General features: G+C 53.6%; 6 protein-coding genes across 6 annotated transcripts; 5 read left to right on the top strand and 1 right to left on the bottom strand.

Annotated features, from left to right (window-relative positions):
- Window positions 1-719: 719 nt before the first annotated feature.
- VAC8 (Vacuolar protein 8) lies at window positions 720-2,700 on the top strand (the record flags this gene model as incomplete). Its single annotated transcript, XM_049358304.1, has 7 exons — window positions 720-762; window positions 814-899; window positions 950-1,070; window positions 1,123-1,236; window positions 1,283-1,528; window positions 1,577-2,326; window positions 2,372-2,700. The coding sequence occupies 7 exons, from the start codon at window positions 720-722 to the stop codon at window positions 2,698-2,700; spliced, it is 1,689 nt and encodes a 562-aa protein (XP_049207159.1).
- Window positions 2,701-3,275: 575 nt separating this feature from the next.
- J4E79_009457 (uncharacterized protein) lies at window positions 3,276-5,329 on the top strand (the record flags this gene model as incomplete). The annotated part of the gene is made up of 3 exons (XM_049358303.1): window positions 3,276-3,541; window positions 3,596-3,975; window positions 4,023-5,329. 3 exons carry the CDS (start codon window positions 3,276-3,278, stop codon window positions 5,327-5,329), a joined length of 1,953 nt encoding a protein of 650 aa, XP_049207158.1.
- Window positions 5,330-5,913: 584 nt separating this feature from the next.
- J4E79_009456 (uncharacterized protein) lies at window positions 5,914-9,993 on the top strand (the record flags this gene model as incomplete). The annotated part of the gene is made up of 4 exons (XM_049358302.1): window positions 5,914-6,401; window positions 6,725-6,928; window positions 6,981-7,746; window positions 7,795-9,993. 4 exons carry the CDS (start codon window positions 5,914-5,916, stop codon window positions 9,991-9,993), a joined length of 3,657 nt encoding a protein of 1,218 aa, XP_049207157.1.
- Window positions 9,994-11,312: 1,319 nt separating this feature from the next.
- On the top strand, window positions 11,313-12,748 carry RNR2 (Ribonucleotide-diphosphate reductase (RNR), small subunit; the record flags this gene model as incomplete). Its single annotated transcript, XM_049358301.1, has 4 exons — window positions 11,313-11,345; window positions 11,409-11,648; window positions 11,743-12,076; window positions 12,126-12,748. The coding sequence occupies 4 exons, from the start codon at window positions 11,313-11,315 to the stop codon at window positions 12,746-12,748; spliced, it is 1,230 nt and encodes a 409-aa protein (XP_049207156.1).
- Window positions 12,749-13,692: 944 nt separating this feature from the next.
- J4E79_009454 (uncharacterized protein) lies at window positions 13,693-16,657 on the top strand (the record flags this gene model as incomplete). The annotated part of the gene is made up of 5 exons (XM_049358300.1): window positions 13,693-13,795; window positions 13,868-14,007; window positions 14,067-14,227; window positions 14,421-14,967; window positions 15,017-16,657. 5 exons carry the CDS (start codon window positions 13,693-13,695, stop codon window positions 16,655-16,657), a joined length of 2,592 nt encoding a protein of 863 aa, XP_049207155.1.
- Window positions 16,658-17,182: 525 nt separating this feature from the next.
- Window positions 17,183-18,716, bottom strand: J4E79_009453 (uncharacterized protein; the record flags this gene model as incomplete). The annotated part of the gene is made up of 5 exons (XM_049358299.1): window positions 17,183-17,609; window positions 17,658-17,726; window positions 17,781-18,168; window positions 18,230-18,349; window positions 18,428-18,716. The coding sequence occupies 5 exons, from the start codon at window positions 18,714-18,716 to the stop codon at window positions 17,183-17,185; spliced, it is 1,293 nt and encodes a 430-aa protein (XP_049207154.1).
- Window positions 18,717-18,737: the final 21 nt, after the last annotated feature.

Genomic DNA, 18,737 nt, shown 5'->3' with positions numbered 1-18,737 from the left:
ATGGCCTGCATGGCGGGCCGCTAGACCGTACATGACGCCGGGCGTTGCAAAGGCGAATAGGGCAGCATGAGGGCCATAATTGTGACCTGGCCGGCGCATTGTTGGTTGTACACGTCAAACGGCCGAAACATGACGTTGCGGCCGCCGTGAAGCTCGACGCGGTTGGCTCGTCACGGCGGCCAGCAAGAGGCATTGCCCGGGGTCCCTGTCTGCATCGCTGGACCCTTCAAGCCGCGCCGACTTGACCGAGTTGACGATAGCGGAGGCAGGGAAGCTTGAAATGCACATATACATCATCTTATAGGGTTGCTGGGATCGTTGCGATAGGGCCTTGGAAGAGCGCGAACGCCCGCGCAGCTGCTCGAGTATCGCATAGCAGCCAGAATACACACAGCACGCACGCATCCACGCGGCTCTCTGCTGTCAAATCGAAGTCGTCTTCACGTGAAGCTGGCTAGCTCGACGCTTGTTGACTGACTGCATGCACGGGCGACGCTGCCGCCCGCCTAGCACACCTCCAAGTTCCATCTGCCAAGCTCGATTCAACACCCTGGGGCGGGTGACAACATCACCAAGCTCATCAACCCATCGCACCGGCCCAACCTGTCTCCCGTCGCCAGCTGCACGCATTCTTCACTGCGCCACCGCATTGTTGGCTGAACCTGCAGACTCCATACCAGCTTCACTCGGCCGGACTGCGACCGTCTGCGCCTCCAGCCATGGGCGTCTCCGACCTCTGCTACCGATTCTTCTGCTGCGGCGGTCAGTCGACCTAAATCTTTGCCGTGGGAGCTTGCTGACAAAATCTGACAGGCCGCTCGAGAGACAGCATATATGACCCAGTGCTGGCCGACAGCGAGCGGGAAGCCGTTGCCGACCTGCTGGGCTTCCTCGAGAACGTACGCTGCCCACCGCCTCTGCTGCAGCTGCTCCATGCTAACTTGCGCAGCGAGCCGAGACCGACTTCTTTTCTGGCGAACCCCTCCGCGCGCTGAGTACGCTGGTATACTCGGACAACATCGATCTACAGCGGTCCGCAAGCTTGACGTTTGCCGAGATAACAGAGCGAGGTACATGACCCGGCACCACACCTACATGCAGCATCTAACACCATCCGTCTAGATGTCAGAGAGGTCGACCGAGACACCCTGGAGCCTATTCTGTTCCTGCTCCAGAACCCCGACATCGAAGTGCAGCGTGCAGCGAGTGCCGCCCTAGGCAATCTGGCGGTAAACAGTACGTTCACACCCTCCATCGTCGACGCGATGACTAACCATCGCAGCCGAGAACAAGGTAGCCATTGTCGCACTGGGAGGTCTTGCGCCATTGATCAAGCAGATGAACTCGCCAAACGTCGAGGTGCAATGTAACGCCGTCGGGTGCATCACCAACTTGGCTACACACGAAGACAATAAAGCGAAGATCGCACGCTCCGGCGCACTGCAGCCTCTCACAAGACTAGCAAAGTCCAAAGACATGCGCGTGCAGAGGAATGCCACCGGCGCGCTGTTGAATATGACGCATTCAGGTAAGATGCTCGCAGTGTTTCATCATACTTGTGCTGACACAGTACCAGACGACAACCGACAACAGCTCGTCAACGCTGGCGCTATTCCCGTCCTCGTTCAGCTGCTATCCTCGTCCGATGTCGATGTCCAGTACTACTGCACCACAGCTCTCAGCAACATCGCTGTCGATGCAAGCAACCGCGCCAAGCTGGCACAGACTGAGGGCAGGCTCGTTGGCTCCTTGGTACACCTCATGGAGTCGTCCTCGCCCAAGGTGCAGTGCCAGGCTGCACTCGCTCTTCGTAACCTAGCATCGGACGAACGCTACCAGCTCGAAATTGTGCGCGCTCGTGGTCTACCCTCCCTCCTCCGCCTGTTGCAATCGTCCTACCTTCCGCTTATTCTATCCGCCGTCGCATGCATACGAAACATCTCCATCCACCCTGCCAACGAATCGCCCATCATCGAAGCCGGCTTCCTTAAGCCCCTCGTAGATCTGCTCGGCTCCACCGATAACGACGAGATCCAGTGCCACGCAATCTCCACCCTGCGCAACCTCGCGGCAAGCTCAGACAAGAACAAGCAATTGGTTTTGGAGGCGGGTGCCGTGCAGAAATGCAAGTCGCTCGTGCTCAACGTGCGACTCCCGGTGCAGTCTGAGATGACGGCAGCAATTGCCGTTCTTGCCCTTAGTGAGGAGCTCAAGCCCCATCTGCTCAACCTGGGCGTCTTCGATGTACTCATTCCACTCACCGAGTCGGAGAGCATCGAGGTTCAAGGCAACAGCGCGGCCGCTCTGGGAAACCTGTCTTCCAAGGGTAAGTCTAACTCGTCGCTGTTACAATCTTCGCTAACAAGTACAGTCGGTGACTACTCGATATTCATCCAGAACTGGACGGAACCCGCAGGCGGAATCCACGGTTACCTCCGCCGCTTCTTGGCGAGCGGAGACCCAACCTTCCAGCACATCGCGATCTGGACACTGCTACAGCTACTCGAATCGGAAGACCAACAGCTAATGGAGCACATTGGCAAATCGAACGAAATCATCGACATGGTGACCGAGATTGCCGAGCGCAACATCGAATCGGACGATGAGGACAACGAGGACGGCGAGGGCGAAGTCGTCACCCTCGCACGCAGATGTCTTGAGCTGCTTGGCAAGAGCCCCAAAACTCTCGTCGAAGGATAGAGAAGAGTTGGATCGCATCTTATACCCTGTTTATCGGTTGTTCATCGCGTTGGCACTCTTGCTCGTATCCGCCATATTCCGGTTCTCTGCTAATGCGTTCATGTTACACACTGCTTTTGGGCATATTGGAGGCTGGCGTTCAGGGAGCACAATCATCCTCAGTATCTCTAGCGAGCATTGGCGGAGCGGGCTTTTTACATACATTGGCATGCACATAACTTACCACTACTCTTACCTGAGCATTCGACGCGGACAAATTTGTAATTGATAGAGTTGGATCGAGGCTTCGGTCGTCAGGAAATGAATCAGATGATGTTCCGAGACTCGTGGCCTTTGTTATGATATGCTTCCTTGACCATAACTATGTAACAAGGCCCATTGCACAATGAGAAGTGAAATGCGAGAGCGTCCGCTTATGCACCGACAGATATATGCCAGAGACTAGTCGAGGCCCCCCACCTAGACATGTGACGTCGCGTTGGAGCTAACGAGTTATCGATAGCCAAAATATTTGTGACTCTCAGCGCTGCGCGAGTCACCACGCACCACCCTCTAACGACACTCGTACAACAGCAATGCCGCCAAAACCAAGAGGACGCGGAGCTAGTCGCGCTCGCGGCAGCGCAAGAGGAGGAGCAGTAGCAGGGCGAGCCACGACTGGCGCAAGCGAATCCACAGATGCGACCCCGCAAAGCACACCTGCCGCAGATGCCTTGGAAGCTGCTGCTGAGCCTGTGGTCCCCAAGCAAGAAGACGGCGATGCGAAACCAGTCGTTAGTGGTGATGGCGCGTCGGCAGTCATAGAGTCGCAAACCTCCGAGGCGCCTTCAGCGACTGCATCGTATGCTCTATTCCCCCATTTACTTTGACGGCAGTACTGATATACGTACATCAGGGCTGTCGCATCACCTCAACCTAGCGCAGAACCAACCACCCGCGCTCCAGTGCAAAGACTCGGCAGTCTCCAGGGCTCAGTGCCTCCTTCGCGATCTGCATCACCGTCTGTACGCGGCCGCGGCGGCACAACTCGAGGGAAGAGGGGTGTCAAAACCCCCGCCTTTACCGGGCGAAGGAGCAAAGAGGAGCGAGACGCTATCGCAAAAGAATTGGCAGCCCGCGACCGAGAAAGGACAAAGGAGCAGGTTGCAGCCGAAGCTAGGAAGCAGGCGGACGCTACAAGGGCAGCAAGACGAGAGGCCAGCAAACTGAAAAATGCCCGAGGTGGATTCAGTGGTGTTGCCAGTGGACCATTCTCGTTAGGCAGCTCTAAGGAAGGCAAGTCACTCGCTCTGGCAATGGTTCTACGTACTGACCTTGACTAGACAGGAAGAACAACCCGAATCGCGGATACTCTGGTTTCGGATCCGGATCGGGCTCAAGAGCGGAGCGCGTTAAGAACGAGGACGGCAGCTATGGAGGGTCTGGTTCCCGATCGGGTGGAGGTGGTGGAGGTGGAGGCGGAAGTGGAGGTGGTCCATCCATCAAGAGAGAAGACGGCGGCCTCGTATCGTCTGACGAAGAAGACGAGGCTGATGTGCCGCGCAAGGACATCGACTTGATCGAAATCTCCTCGGACGAAGACGAAAGCAAACCCAAAAGCGCACCCACATTACGCGGAGCAAGAACAGCGTTACCCGTACGCATCGGAAGGAAAGAGCACCAGGAACGGACATTTGGCATCAATACAGAGGCAAGCTCAGAGACTGCGGCGAAGATATTGGAGCAGGCAGAATCGAGTGGGCAGTCACTCAAAGATGCTGCATCCGAACAAACAAGCCGGAAATCCAAGAACAAACCGAAGGACATGGAGATCACAGGCTCGCGGAAACAGTTCAAGGGCGTCTGGCACGATTCGGAAGACTCAGACGTCGTTGTCAAGACTGAACCTACTAGTGAAGACGAGAACATGGTCGATGCCGAGCAGGTGGGTCAGCCTGACGCTCCAGCTCAACCCGCAGAGAAACTGGTACCACAGTCACCAGATGCCGAACGAAAGCCTAAACTCAGAAGGAAACCTATAGCAGAGCCAGTCCTCCAAACCGATGAGGATCGCGCTGAATGGGCACGCTTCCAGTCCAATCTACGTCATATCCGAGCCGAGTTAGGTCCAGAAGAAGTACCACAGGTCGACGGGTCCGGCGATGTACCTATGGCAGACGCCGCCAGCACGGAGAAGAAGCCTACGGTGCGAGACAACAACGTCTACCTGTTTCAGATACCACCCCTCATGCCCGCGGTAGAGCCACCGTCCATCAAGAAAGAAACCTCCGACCCTCAGCCCGCTCAACCCCCTGCGCAGCCATCAGTCAAGCCGGATCCAAAGATTAAACTCGAGGAGGGCAGCTTCTCCGACCCCTCTGCTAGATCAAGGGAGGGCGTACGATTCGGGAGTGGGTTGGTAGGGAAGTTGCGTGTGCATGAATCCGGCCGCACGACACTGGACTGGGGCGGCACAAGTTACGAGCTTACACCTGGACAAAAGGCCAGTTTCCTTCAGGAAGTTGCTAACCTTAGCATCCGACCTGAAAGTGAGAGGACGGCGCCGGAGGACGGGGGCGATGCAACAAGTCTTGGTAGAGTGAAGGGAAAGTTTGTGGTGGTGCCAAACTGGGGAGAAATGCTAGGGTAGGGTTTGATTTGACCCAGCCCTGGAGGCGTTCGCGACATGCATATCCTGGCGCTACAGGGATCAGTCAAAGTTTATGGGTTGTACATATGTAACTGCATCTCCCAGGACTGATATTGAAGTCCGCCACCAATCAGCAACAACTGCTTGAGATGAAGACAAAGATTTGTACAAGAACGGGCGTTTTGCGTGAAACAGTAACTCGCAGCATTTCGCGCCTTGTTCCAATCGGCTCGGTAAGACTACCAAGGCGTGCATGCCAAAGTTCTAGACAATAGACGTAGCGTGGGGACGACGACGGACGAGGCGGATCTAGGTCACTGCTGCGTCAACTAGTCGCTCGGCCAGGAATCCCATGGTGGCAAGTAGCGAATTCCGAATTCCCATGACCGGCCGACTCGTGCACCTGCTTCCTGCTGCAACACCTGCGTCTTCGCACACTGCAAGAGTACGGACCCATCTCAGCCATTGCATGCAATAGGACCGATATAATAACCTCCGGCGCGCTTTCGGCGCCTTCCCGCGACTGTCCCCAGCATCCTCCACGCGCCATCCAATCACAGCATTGACGACGCAGATCTGCCACCATGGAAGCGGACATCCGAGAGCTATATGACAGCGACCCACGGCCAACCTTTATCGTCGACTGCCAAGCTCCGACTACCATTCATCATGTCAACACCGCCCTACTCACGATTCAACATATCGCATCATCGCTGCATTCACATTCCGCGCTGAGAGACTGGTGGGATCCTGCGAGTAGAGTTGCATCACGCCATCAAAATGAGTTCCTGCATGGCCGATACAAATGGGCCAAATTTACATGCAAGCGCTGGTTGATTGTCACCATCATCGAGCAGCCAGCGCCAAATGATGAACAGCCTGGCCACCTGCAGGAACCCGCGCAAGTGGCCCGAGGGAGGCTGTCCTCACCACGTCTGCAACCAGTGCCAGACACCATCTTTACCGTCAAGATCCAGTCGCCAGAATTACGCGCACATGTCGAACATATGCGAAATGTCAATTGGTCTAAGACATCACTTGGCCCGATCAGTTCCTGGGGTTATGAGGGTCAGTAGCCATCACGAATAGCTCTCAAGATGACTTGCTAACTTATTACTAGTATGTAGCTCCCTTGCTATGCTTTGCTAACGCGGTACTGAGACATCTTACTATTCGTGCTAACAGCTTGATAGCTCAACGTTCTGGTTACCACACTAATGCTGGAAACCCGGCCCACGGCTCTCTTCCTTGGTCCCGAGCATACCATACTGTACAATCTCGCGTATGCCTCTGTCAGTGGCTCAAGGCATCCCGCTATTCTCGGTCAAAGTATTATTAATGCTTGGTATTGATTTCAGGCGCACATACAAGGGTCCAGTATCTAACTCGCTCCAGGCCTGAACTTGCCGATCCTGTTAGTGCCACGATGGCTCGCTCAGAGCAGACACGTTTCGCAGATGCCCCAGAAGAAGAGTATCATTTCATGGTTGAACGATTTGGCTTTGTCGAGGAAGCCTTCTTCATGTGGAGCTTGGTACCCCTTGTTGGTGTTAAAATCGACGGCATGTATTCCATCGTGACTGAGGTGACGAAACAAAGGTAAATATCCTGCATGTTTGCTACGAACGACAGACTGATTCACCAAACATAGATTGTTGGAACGACGTGTCGCTGCCCTGCTCAAAGTAGGCCAACTGACTAGCAAGGCAAGAGGCACCAAACAGTTCTGGCATAGCTTAGCCGAAGCTGTGAGGCCTTTCGAATACGACTTTCCGGCAGCCGTTCTGTATTCGCAGTGCGAGTTACATGACATGGCAGAATGCGACATATCACCGAGAGGACCAATTAGTGAATGTACGCTCGAATGGTCTATCGGCTACAAGCCTAATCACCCGGCCATACCTCCGCAGTTGGACATTAGCAGCGATGATGGCTTAGCTCGCGCTATGCGCGACGCAGCAAGAGATGGGACTGCACTTGTGTACCAGGAAGAAGGAGGCGTATTGCCGCAATCGCTATACCATGATCTCGAGAAGCGAGGCTTTGGAGATCCCATAGAACGTTTTATAGTAGTCCCAATCAGGACCTACGATGAAACTATCGTGGGATACCTTTTGCTCGGCCTGAACACGCGGCGGCCGTTCGACGACGAATACAAGGACTGGATCAAAGTGTTTTCCAACTTGCTCGGTGCCTCTGCGGCCTCGGTAGCACTTCACGAAGAGGAGATCAGGAAACGAGAACTCCAGGAAGCACAAGCTGCGAGAGATCGAGCAGCTCTCAATGCAGAAGTTGCGAATCTCACACTGGAAGCCAGTCACGTAGCTGAACAGCTCCGCAACTTTCACGATATCGCGGATGAAGTCGGCCTGGGGTACTTTGAAATCGATGTCAATGGCATATTGCTTCATGCTAACGTAAGGACATTTTGGTTAGGAAACTGGATGTAACTAATCTCAAGTTAGGAAACGTACTTTGCTCAGACTGGCCACCGGAGAGACTTTCTCGAGGCCCCGGTGTCGGCTTATAAGGAGTGCGTCTTTGAAGAGGACCTAGCCATGGTGGATAGCCAGTGGAAGATGCTTGTATCCGGCGCACCGGCGACATTCGAGATACGATGGAAGCGACCAGGCCCGAATCATCAGAGTGGAGAAGCTGGCGGCGACATTCCTGCTGCCGACAACGTTCTTTGGACATTGTCAGCATGTATGCCTATCAAAGGCGCAAACGGGCTTGTCACAGGCATATTCGGATGCAATACCGATATCAGTGCTCAGAAAGAAGCGACTAAATCCGTACTATTGCGATCGGAAGCAGAGCGACGTCTGGCTTCCTTTACAGAGCTTGTACCCGTGGGTTTATATCATCTCAACCCAGACTTGACGATGAGATATGTCAACGACCAGTGGTTCCGCATTACCGACCATCCCAAAGTGCCCTTCGATCAAGTAGACTGGCGGACTATTATCGATGACGATTTGATCGACCGATGTGTTCATGAAATCGAGGTCGCCAGACGCAAACGAGGACCACATACCTTCTCAATAAACCTCAAGAAGAGGTGGATGGGTCCTGACGGTATTGAGACGCCCACTTGGATTCTTGTCAGCGAGACGGCGTATCCCGATGAGACTGTGACGGGAACCATGACTGATGTCAGTCACATGGTATGGCTTGAAGCTATTCAGAAGAACAGGGTCGGAGAAGCGCTCGAGGCAAAAAGGCAGCAGGAGAACTTCATTGATATGACGTCTCACGAGATGCGGAATCCATTGAGCGCGATGGTGCAATGCGCGGACTCCATATACTCATCCCTGAACGAGATGAATGAACTCGCGAGCGGAGATACCTTGGGGTTACCTGTCATCCAGACACAACTAAAAGGCTTGATCAGCACCAGTATAGACGCAGTCGATACGATACAAGCTTGTGCTACCCACCAGAAGCGAATTGTGGACGACATATTGACGCTGTCGAAACTCGATTCAAAGCTGTTGGTCATCAGCCCCATGGTGCTACAACCCTCGGCTCTTCTACAAGACGCCTACAAGATGTTCAAAGACGAGGCGAACAAAGCTCGCGTGGATCTGGAAGTGAGATATGACTCGTCCGTTGCGGATTTGAACATCGACTGGGCGATACTGGACCCCAGCCGGGTTTTACAGGTCCTTATCAACTTGCTCACCAATGCCATCAAATTCACCCAAAGCCAAGAAGTGCGCAAAGTCGACGTTATCATGAGCGCATCACGCGAGGCAGAACAGATGCCCGGTATAGAGTATGTGCCCCAAGAAGCGGTCAAAAAAGATTTCCTGACGCAGGCTGAATGGAACAACGCTGGGGAGCCATTCTATCTACACTTTACTGTCAGAGACACGGGATGCGGTCTGTCTCCCGAGCACAAAGCCAAACTATTCCTACGCTTTTCGCAGGCGTCCCCAAAGACACATGTTCAGTATGGCGGCTCAGGCTTAGGCTTGTTCATCTCGCGCGAACTCACCGAAATGCAAGGCGGAAGCATCGGCGTATCCTCCACTCACAATGTTGGGTCAACATTCACATTCTACATCAAATCACGGAGGGCAAAGAATCCAAACACCCTTTCGACCACAAATGGCCACAAGAAGAATGGCAGCCTGTCGAATCGGTCCAAGGCTCAAATCATCCAAGGCGATATCAAAGCCCCCGAGGGAGCACTACCCACCGCCGTCCCCATGGAAGAGCAGGAAAATGGGAGAGTAATTGATGATTACAAATATCACATTCTTATCGTAGAGGACAACCTCATCAATCAACGCGTCTTATCCACCCAGCTCAAAAAGCTGGGACACACAATTCACGTCGCAAACCACGGTTTTGAGGCTCTCTCCCAGCTATCGCGCACATCGTTCTCTCCGACACCAAGCGAAACACCGCCTCTTCCGCTTTCCGTTGTTCTTATGGACGTTGAGATGCCTGTAATGGACGGCTTGACCTGCACAAGACGAATACGGGAAATGGAGAAGAATGGCGAGTTGAGCGGGCATGTGCCGATTATCGCGGTCAGTGCGAACGCGAGAAGAGAGCAAATTGATATGGCGAAGGAGGCAGGCGTGGATGAGGCGATCTGTAAACCTTTCCGCATCCCGGAGTTGGTGGCGTTGATCCGGGGACTGGGGGTTTGAGGGGAATGAAGTGGGCGGCGATGCGGCGTTGATCCAAGGCTTACTGCATTCGGACTATTATATCGTAGCAAGTACGTAGTATGCAAGGCAATGTATACTTCTACTCAAAACGTATGCTGTTGAATGCGACACACTCTAGTCACGCCTGGTAGTGTGAGTCAAGGAGTCACACAATGCCAGCGTAGATCTAGATCAGGTCTGCCTACAGTACAGGCTTTCACGCCGCCGATGCCATGAATATAGTTCGCTGATGACGCATTTCAACCGCGATCAGCGATTGAACCATCCAATACCTCTATCGAAAAGCCTCCAAATTGCTTCCAGAACATGTGCATCTAGCGGATCTTAGTTTTGTGCAAACTTCCGCCGTATAGTGAGCCGGGTGGTCTCCCCACACCTAGTGCGACTACCCTCAGACGCGTCCGAGCACGCGTCGTCCAGTCAACTAGTGGGGATCACTCGGGTAGTAACGCCATCGAGATCGCAAACCCGTACAAAGTATGTGTGGGATAAGGGATCAAGTCAGGGGAAGGTGAGCATCGCATAGACGGAACGGCTTCAGACGCGTCCAACACGGTCTCACGACGCGTTCTCGGGCCAAAACATGTCCAACTCGGCATGTGACGAGTCGAGTGGAGCCAACCAGCCATCAGCGTCAGATCATTATCAGAGAAAATCTAATCTGATCCGAGGCCGGAACGAGCACGGCCAGATGGCAGCCAATGCAAGCGTCGAGACGGGCCTCGAGGCGGGCCAATCTGGGTTTCAAATGTATTTCCAAGCCTTTGTTCAGCCGCCAAATGCAGGACTAACTAGTCGCGGAAACGGCCCTTGCATGTTGTGGTGGGGAGACTCGACTCATAGCGCGTTGCGACGCGTCTGGCACAGACGGTTTTTACGTGAAAGCTCGTGGCTGGGCGACGCGCTGGAAGACGTTGGCGATGGTTGTCGACGGCCAACAGACGAAAAGAAGGCAACATGGGTGTCGTTAGAATGCGCGTGCTCGATTATGTAGTTCAGGTAGATTTATAGTATAATTCAATGTTCGTAGGGCACAAAAGTCACGGTGATCGAAGCCGCACATGGATGAGATCATAGCGTCTTTTCGCGAGGAAGGCGCGTTAGTGGCTGGCCAAAGCCGATCGCCCAGTCACGTGCTAGCGTCTCGACGCGGATTTATAGTGAAGTCGCGTCTGCTCTTCGTCTCTCTCTACACCACAACCATCATCAGCCCACATCAGCGATACTTCTTGTAATCCTGACTGCACATTCACCTTTCTCTACACAATCCAGAGCTTTACACATATTTTCTCTTCACAATGTCTGCTCTTGAGTCCACGCCTTCCAAGCAGGTACGTCGCGATACTTCCGGTACTTGCACCCTACAAGACGCGTCCATGCTAACGCGTCAAAAGGTCGCATCCGCGATTGACTCGCTCAAGATGAACGACTCGCCCGCAAAGAAGCTTGACTTCTCCCCTGCACAGAAGGAGAACACCTTCAAGCCCATCGTCGGCATCCCAGATGACTTCGAGGATGATCTTGAGGAGGTCAAGCCTACCGTCGCGCCCACGATCAAGGAGGAGGAGGCCGAAGAGCCCCTTCTTCAAGAGAACCCTGGACGCTTCGTCCTGTTCCCCATCAAGTACCACGATGTAAGTTTCACTCCGATCTAACGCGCTTTACGCGTGACTAGACGCGTCAAACCCCACTTAAGCAATACCCATGCTAATAACATGTCTACTACAGGTCTGGCAGATGTACAAGAAGGCCGAGGCTTCTTTCTGGACCGCAGAGGAGATCGATCTCTCCAAGGATCTCCACGACTGGAACTACCGCCTGAACGATGACGAGCGCTTCTTCATCTCCCACGTCCTCGCCTTCTTCGCCGCCTCCGATGGCATTGTCAACGAGAACCTTGTCGAGCGATTCTCGAGCGAAGTACAAATCCCCGAGGCGCGATGCTTCTACGGCTTCCAGATCATGATGGAGAACGTCCACTCCGAGACCTACTCTCTTCTCATCGACACATACATTAGCGAGCCCAAGCAGCGCCGCTACCTCTTCAACGCCATCGACAACAGTAAGTTATACCTACAAAGTGCTTTGCAACATCACCTAACGCGTTCCAGTTCCCTGCATCCGCAAGAAGGCTGACTGGGCCATGCGATGGATCTCTGACAAGAACTCTACTTTCGCCAACCGTCTTGTCGCCTTTGCTGCTGTTGAGGGTATCTTCTTCAGCGGCTCCTTCGCCTCTATCTTCTGGCTCAAGAAGCGTGGTCTGATGCCCGGTCTTACCTTCTCCAACGAGCTCATCTCCCGCGATGAGGGTATGCACACCGACTTCGCCTGCCTTCTCTTCTCTCTCCTCAAGAACAAGCCCAGCCTGGATTCGGTCAAGGCCATCATCACCGAGGCCGTCGAGATTGAGCAAGAGTTCCTCAGCGACGCTTTGCCATGTGCTCTGCTCGGCATGAACGCCAAGCTCATGTGCCAATACATCGAGTTCGTTGCTGACCGTCTGCTGTTGGCTCTTGGCAACACCAAGGCCTACCACGCCACCAACCCCTTCGACTTCATGGAGAACATATCGCTAGCCGGCAAGACCAACTTCTTCGAGAAGCGCGTCGGTGACTACCAGAAGGCTGGTGTCATGGCTAGCACCAAGAAGCACGAGAAGGACGGCTCGTCTACGCCCGCTCCTGAGCCCCAAGGCCAGTCCGGAGACTTCTGCTTCGACGAGGACTTCTAGACGCCTCGACTTCTTCTCTTGTTATTTATTTGCGATTTAGTTACTGTACAACACTTCGGACGCTTGGGTTTGGCACGGATGCCGGGCATCTTCGTTCACATACCCCCTTTGCATTTGTTGAAGTAACCACTCTTCGCACTTTGGAGTCATGGCGTTGCTAGCTAGCTGGGATGGGCCTCTTGGATGAGTGATGCGGTAGGATAGCTATAGTACGCGACAGCGATGGGATCAACGACTCTATCATTTTGAATAATTACGAATACAAACATTTACATATATACATGTCTCCACTACCACATCTCCATCGACGCGTGAAGGTCTTCATGATGTTACTCGTGCATGACGCGTGCAGCTTCGGTCCGACACGCCACGCGACAGCATGCGCTTGAACGAACCAAGCTTTGCCGATACCTGCCCATATCTCCTACCACGTGGATTACTCGCAGTAGCCTTCATGCGCGCGACTTCCTCTGCAGATGCTACGCGCCGCCCAGGCGCGCAAGCTTGCTCTTGGAAGGATTCGCTCAGGTACCGCCTGCTATGACGTCAGCCATGCGTGAGGCGTCCCGCGGCTGCCATCCTGTGGAATTGCCACAAGCGAGCTGGATACTTGCAGGCTGTCCAGCGCCATCTGCAGCTCTGTAGTTTGCGACACCTTGACTACTTACTTTTAACCAATCGCGCGCTATGGGGATATTGGTAATCCTGTCCCTGCATTTGCGTACAGAAGTGGTGCACCAGACAACGACAGGCTAGCTCGTAAACATCCGCGACCCTCCGCAACAAAATCCGACTTTATCGCTGTTCTAGTGCAGCGTGCATATTCTATGATTACCACTTGAATCAAGTCGCAGCACGCAAATCCGTGTGTTCAGCGAAGGGTGTCAAGTACCATTGAGGAGGTGGCGCCGGGGTAGATCCATGCCGCTTCGTGACAAGTCAACATGGCAGACACCGTACCCCAGATCAAGGTGACAGACCCACCTGCCGTTGGCAAAGGCTCTTACTTCCAGAACCAGGAGAACGCGTCTTCAATCACAGTAGACGGTACGTCAACACCAACACCCACTGCTGCAAGTCACATCGCAGCTTGACAGATGCTTACTCCAGGATCCGCAGGCCCATTGTCCAACAAGAAACTCTCCGCCAAACTTCGAAGCCCCACCACACCCTCTGCGCAAACGGCAAGCGATACACACAATGGATACACTGGCGATGGAGAGAGACTGCCCGAAACACCCATGGACCCGCTCTCGCAAGTATGTACAGATAAGGTTCGAGATGCGGAGACGGACGCTAATTGCGCATTATCGTATAGCAAATCCTACAGAGAACGAATACGTCGCCCGCCGTACAGAAGCTACGATCCCAGAATACCGAGCCGATCCAATCGCCAACGTCACCGAACGAAGCGAACGCAGACAAGAAACTGAGTGGAGAGACGGCCCGCGACACAAGCGGGGGTAAGGCAGACAAGAAGTAAGTGCACATGGTCGTTTAATTGAGCGCATGGAGTGTCATATGGCTACATGCCAAGCGTTAGCGCGTATTTCGTACTGAGGTTCAGGACCCGCGTATCGAGGCTGAGCTCGCGCTTCGCTCTCTTGTTGGCCTGATCGCCATGGCCAACGCTAGCCCCAGGTGTGACCAGTAAGGCTGACTATGTATGTAGGAAAGTGTCATTCCTTAGTCGCTTCATCGGAGGCAACAAAAAGAAGAGCACCCTCGATGGCGCAAGCGACAATGGCTCTGAGGCAGACGACCGACGACCAGAGGGTATGGATGCCCAGCTCTATGTCGACAATCTCAGCTTCAGTCCGAAGATACCGCATCCTCCGGCATACATCAAAGTGAGGACAAAGTTCAAGAAGGAGAAGGAGTTTGACCGCGTCTTTCTGGCGCAGGAATTACGCTCTGGTTCGGATAAGAAGAGTCCACCTGCTGCTGGATCCAATCCTGCGCCCCAATCGGGGTCGGCCGCTACGCAGAATCCAATCTGGGCGGTTGAGTTCAGTAAAGATGGGAGGTATCTTGCTGTTGGTGGTCAGGACAGAGTCATCCGGGTGTGGGCCGTGATTGACAGCCCAGAAGGACGCCGCGCACATGAGAATACCGAGAGCGATCCGCATGCCCAACTCAGCGCACCAGTCTTCCAGCAGAAGCCCGTCCGCGAATACCAAGGACATACGTCGACGATCCTGGACTTGAGCTGGAGCAAGGTATGTCGAATTTATGTGAGGCATTGATGCATTAGCTGACACCTATCAGAACAACTTCCTGCTATCCTCTTCCATGGACAAAACCGTTCGCCTATGGCACGTTAGCCGAGACGAGAATCTATGTACATTCAAGCATTCCGACTTTGTTCCTTCTATTCAATTTCACCCTACGGACGACCGATTCTTCCTAGCTGGATCGCTTGATGCCAAGTTGCGACTATGGAGCATCCCCGACAAGAGCGTGGCGTTTTCGATCACTGTTCCAGACATGATCACATCAGTAGCGTTTACACCCGACGGAAAGACATGTATAGCTGGTACTCTCGGTGGACTCTGCATGTTTTACGATACCGAGGGACTGAAGTGGCAGGCGCAACTCCACGTAAAGTCGACTCGCGGTCAGAACGCGAAGGGCAGCAAGATTACTGGAATCCAAGCGACATACTGGCCTCCAGGAAGCGAGAGTGGCGAGATGAAGCTCTTGGTATCGAGCAATGACTCGAGGCTGCGCATCTACAACATGAAAGACAAGACTCTAGAGATGAAGTTCCGTGGTCACGAAAACAACTGCAGTCAAATACGAGCTACCTTTGCTGATAGCAGTGGACACATCATCTGTGGAAGCGAGGATCGGAAAACGTACATTTGGTCGACGACATCTACGGCAGAGGGCGAGAAGAGGAATCATCGTCCGGTGGAAATGTTCGAAGCTCATAATTCTATCACGACGTGTACTGTCATGGCGCCAATCCAGACACGGCAGTTGCTCAGCGCATCGGAGGATCCCATCTTCGACGTCTGCAACCCACCGCCGGTTACGCTAGTATCAAAAGCCGAATCTGTCGTTTCATCACGGGCGCCGACAGAGGCAGGTGCAGCCCTTCCAACACCCGCACCCACAGATGCCAACTTCAAGAAAGCTGCGGAAAGCCCAGCTTACGTTGCCCGCTCGGCACATAGAGGCGGCAACATCATCGTTACAGCAGACTATACCGGAGCGCTGAAAGTGTTCAGACAAGATTGTGCTCACCAAAAGCGCATACGGCTGAGCGAACAGTGGGATACAGCATCCATGAAGAGAATGTCGGGTATCGGTCGGCCCAGCAGCATCATATCGCGGACTAGCCGATCACGGCGGGACAGTGTATCTACACAACCACCCAACGACCGTATCATGACATGGAGACAGAGTATATCGCACGCCAGCTTCGACTCCACCAACTCCCTCCCTCGCCGCAGCGCCTCACCTCGAAAGTCACTAGCCGCTCTAAGCTTTCACTCGACACCCCACGAATCCCCCGTCCTACATCCCACGAAAACGAATGATACCTTCGACACCAAGCCCACAGGTACACCCAAGACATCCATATCCATGGACCGCACCACCACATCTTTACGCAGTGCATCACAATCTGAAGCCTCGTCGCCGATCAAAGAGCCGTACACTGTTACTGCTGAGCCGGAGGACGAAGACAAGTCACAAGGGCAAAGAGCTAGTTCTACCAACCCTCTTGCTTTGTACAATGGCCAGAGTTGGCTCTTTTGGACAAATCGCGATAAGAGTGCGCTCACGGCTGGGAACAAAAAGGAAGCGGAAAGACCAGATTTACTGGGTCGCATGAGTACGCTTAGTCAGATTAGTAGGCTGACGGATGAGAGGAGTGAGGGGGAGGGTGATGGCAAGAAGTAATGTTTTGTCGGCATTTGCGGGTACATGGGGTTTGGAGTTGTTCATGTTGCAAGTCTTTTGTGCCTACTTGGACACAGGGGTCGGAAGTGTATTGCATCACAATGAAGTCTGCAGATGAGAAACCGATATCCAATTAATTTACAGACTTTCACGATAAGGTCCGCATTTTGCAGTTCGTCAAGTGTCAACACCAACTCCTTGTTTCCATCATACGAACTACCACGTCACCAGATACAACACACAAAGATTGCAATGTTTGTTTTCTAAATTTTCATATTGTTTTCTGGTATTTTCTATTTTCTGATGTTTTTGTGTGGTTCAAGCATGTCCCTCAAAGTCGGCCATGCTCCATGGAACCAATTCAATGACCAAAAGCTCAAACACCATAATGACTGATCATGTCCATGTCCAGATCTGCTGTTATCGTCCGCGCTACCTCATAAATTGCAGGATCGGACAAGCAGACTCTACGCCTGCGACGTCATTTCCACTGACATGATAAGTCATGTCGAGCGAGCGGGGAATCTACTGGATAGTGGGGATAGCAGGGATAGCAGAGAGGGCCGACGCGAAATCAGGGACATCGGTGATGAATTCTGTGCCAGTGGGCCTGACAAGCTGGCGACGATGACTGAAGAGGCGACGCCTATCGAAAGTGGCCGTCTCGTATTCGGGGTCCCAGTCTGTGAAGGTCTCCGGGGCGATGATGGGCGTGGTGAAGGAAGCGGAGGAAGAAGCAGAGGCGGTGGGGGTAGTGTATGTGGTAGTCTCCTTGACGGGGTCCCAGTCGCTGAAAGTCTCGGGAGCGATGATGGGGTAGTCGAAGGAGGAGGAAGACGGCGTTGCAAGCACGTTCTTGGCACGAGTCATGGTCGCCAGCGTGGTGGATGCGACCGAGGCAGAATCGTTGATGGGCAGGCAGGCGGCGAAGTCGTCGACGATGTGACGGATACTGTAACTGGGTTAGTACTTGTTGAGAGGGAGGTAGTGAGGAGCTTACCCGTAAGAGTCAGTCTCGGAGATGTCAATCTCATCGTTACCACGTAGCTGACCGACGTTGGTAGCGAATCTGCGTTCCAGTCAGAGAAAGGTCACAGTAGATACAGTTCGCGGGGTAGCTTACTCGATGGGCCAGTACTTGGAGAACATGGCGCAGTGCTGGACGACGGGCACGTTGTTGCGACGCTGCATGTACGTGTTGACAAAGTGGCACTGGCGGCCCGAAGCATCATTGGTCTCCTCGCAAGCGGTGATGCACCTCTGAGCATCGAATTTGCCGTCTTGCCAGTACCTCATGCCCATGTAGGTGTCCTCACCGTTGCAGTCAAGAGGGGCTTCAATGGCAGCACCGAGTGCGTACGCCTCAAGGGCATAGCCTGCAGGGACATCGGGCGTGACAACGTCCTTGACGTAGGCATTGGCGCCGGCCATGACGACGTGGAAGCCCTCACGGGTCTGGCCGTCGTTGATGGCGATGTTGGGGAGGATGGTGCCTGACCACAAGTCGCACTCTGTGAAGGTAGAAAAGGAGTTAGTTCATGTCTCACATGTTCTTCGAAGGAAGAAACGTACTGATGTGAGTTGTAGACTCAGGGTTGGGGCAGTGGGTGCCGTGAGGCGCATTGGCGGGCTGGCGCTCGAAGAAGATGGTGAAAGCATTGCACTTGGCGTCGTTGTCGCACTCGGCAGCACCTGAAAGTAGTTAGTACACTTGTTGAAGCCATGATGCAATTGTTGGTGTGATGCTCTCCAGTGCGGAGTTGTACTTACACAGATCGACATCGTACGAGTCCATAGTCACGTAGTGGACGAACTGTGATGGTTCATCGTACGTGGTGAGGAGGTTGGAGTAAGACTGGACGTAGCCAGGGGGAGTGACGGCCGATGATGCAGCATCGGAGAAGGGGGTGTAGGCCTGGAAAGCCTCGGGGGTGTCCGGGAAGACTTTGGGGCCAGAGCCCGAGAAGAGAGGCTCGCAAACGGACTTGTTGCCGAAGTTGGCGAAGACGGTTGCCATCACCATAGTAAGAAGTCCAAAAAACTGGACTAGAGAGAACATCTTGACTTTGATGTTCGATTC

Source organism: Alternaria viburni (genome assembly GCF_023758015.1).
Source record: "Alternaria viburni strain BMP 2772 chromosome Unknown scaffold_25, whole genome shotgun sequence".
Classification (NCBI taxonomy): domain Eukaryota; kingdom Fungi; phylum Ascomycota; class Dothideomycetes; order Pleosporales; family Pleosporaceae; genus Alternaria; species Alternaria viburni.
Note: the sequence above shows the minus strand (reverse complement) of the source record. Positions and strands in the feature narration are given on the sequence as shown.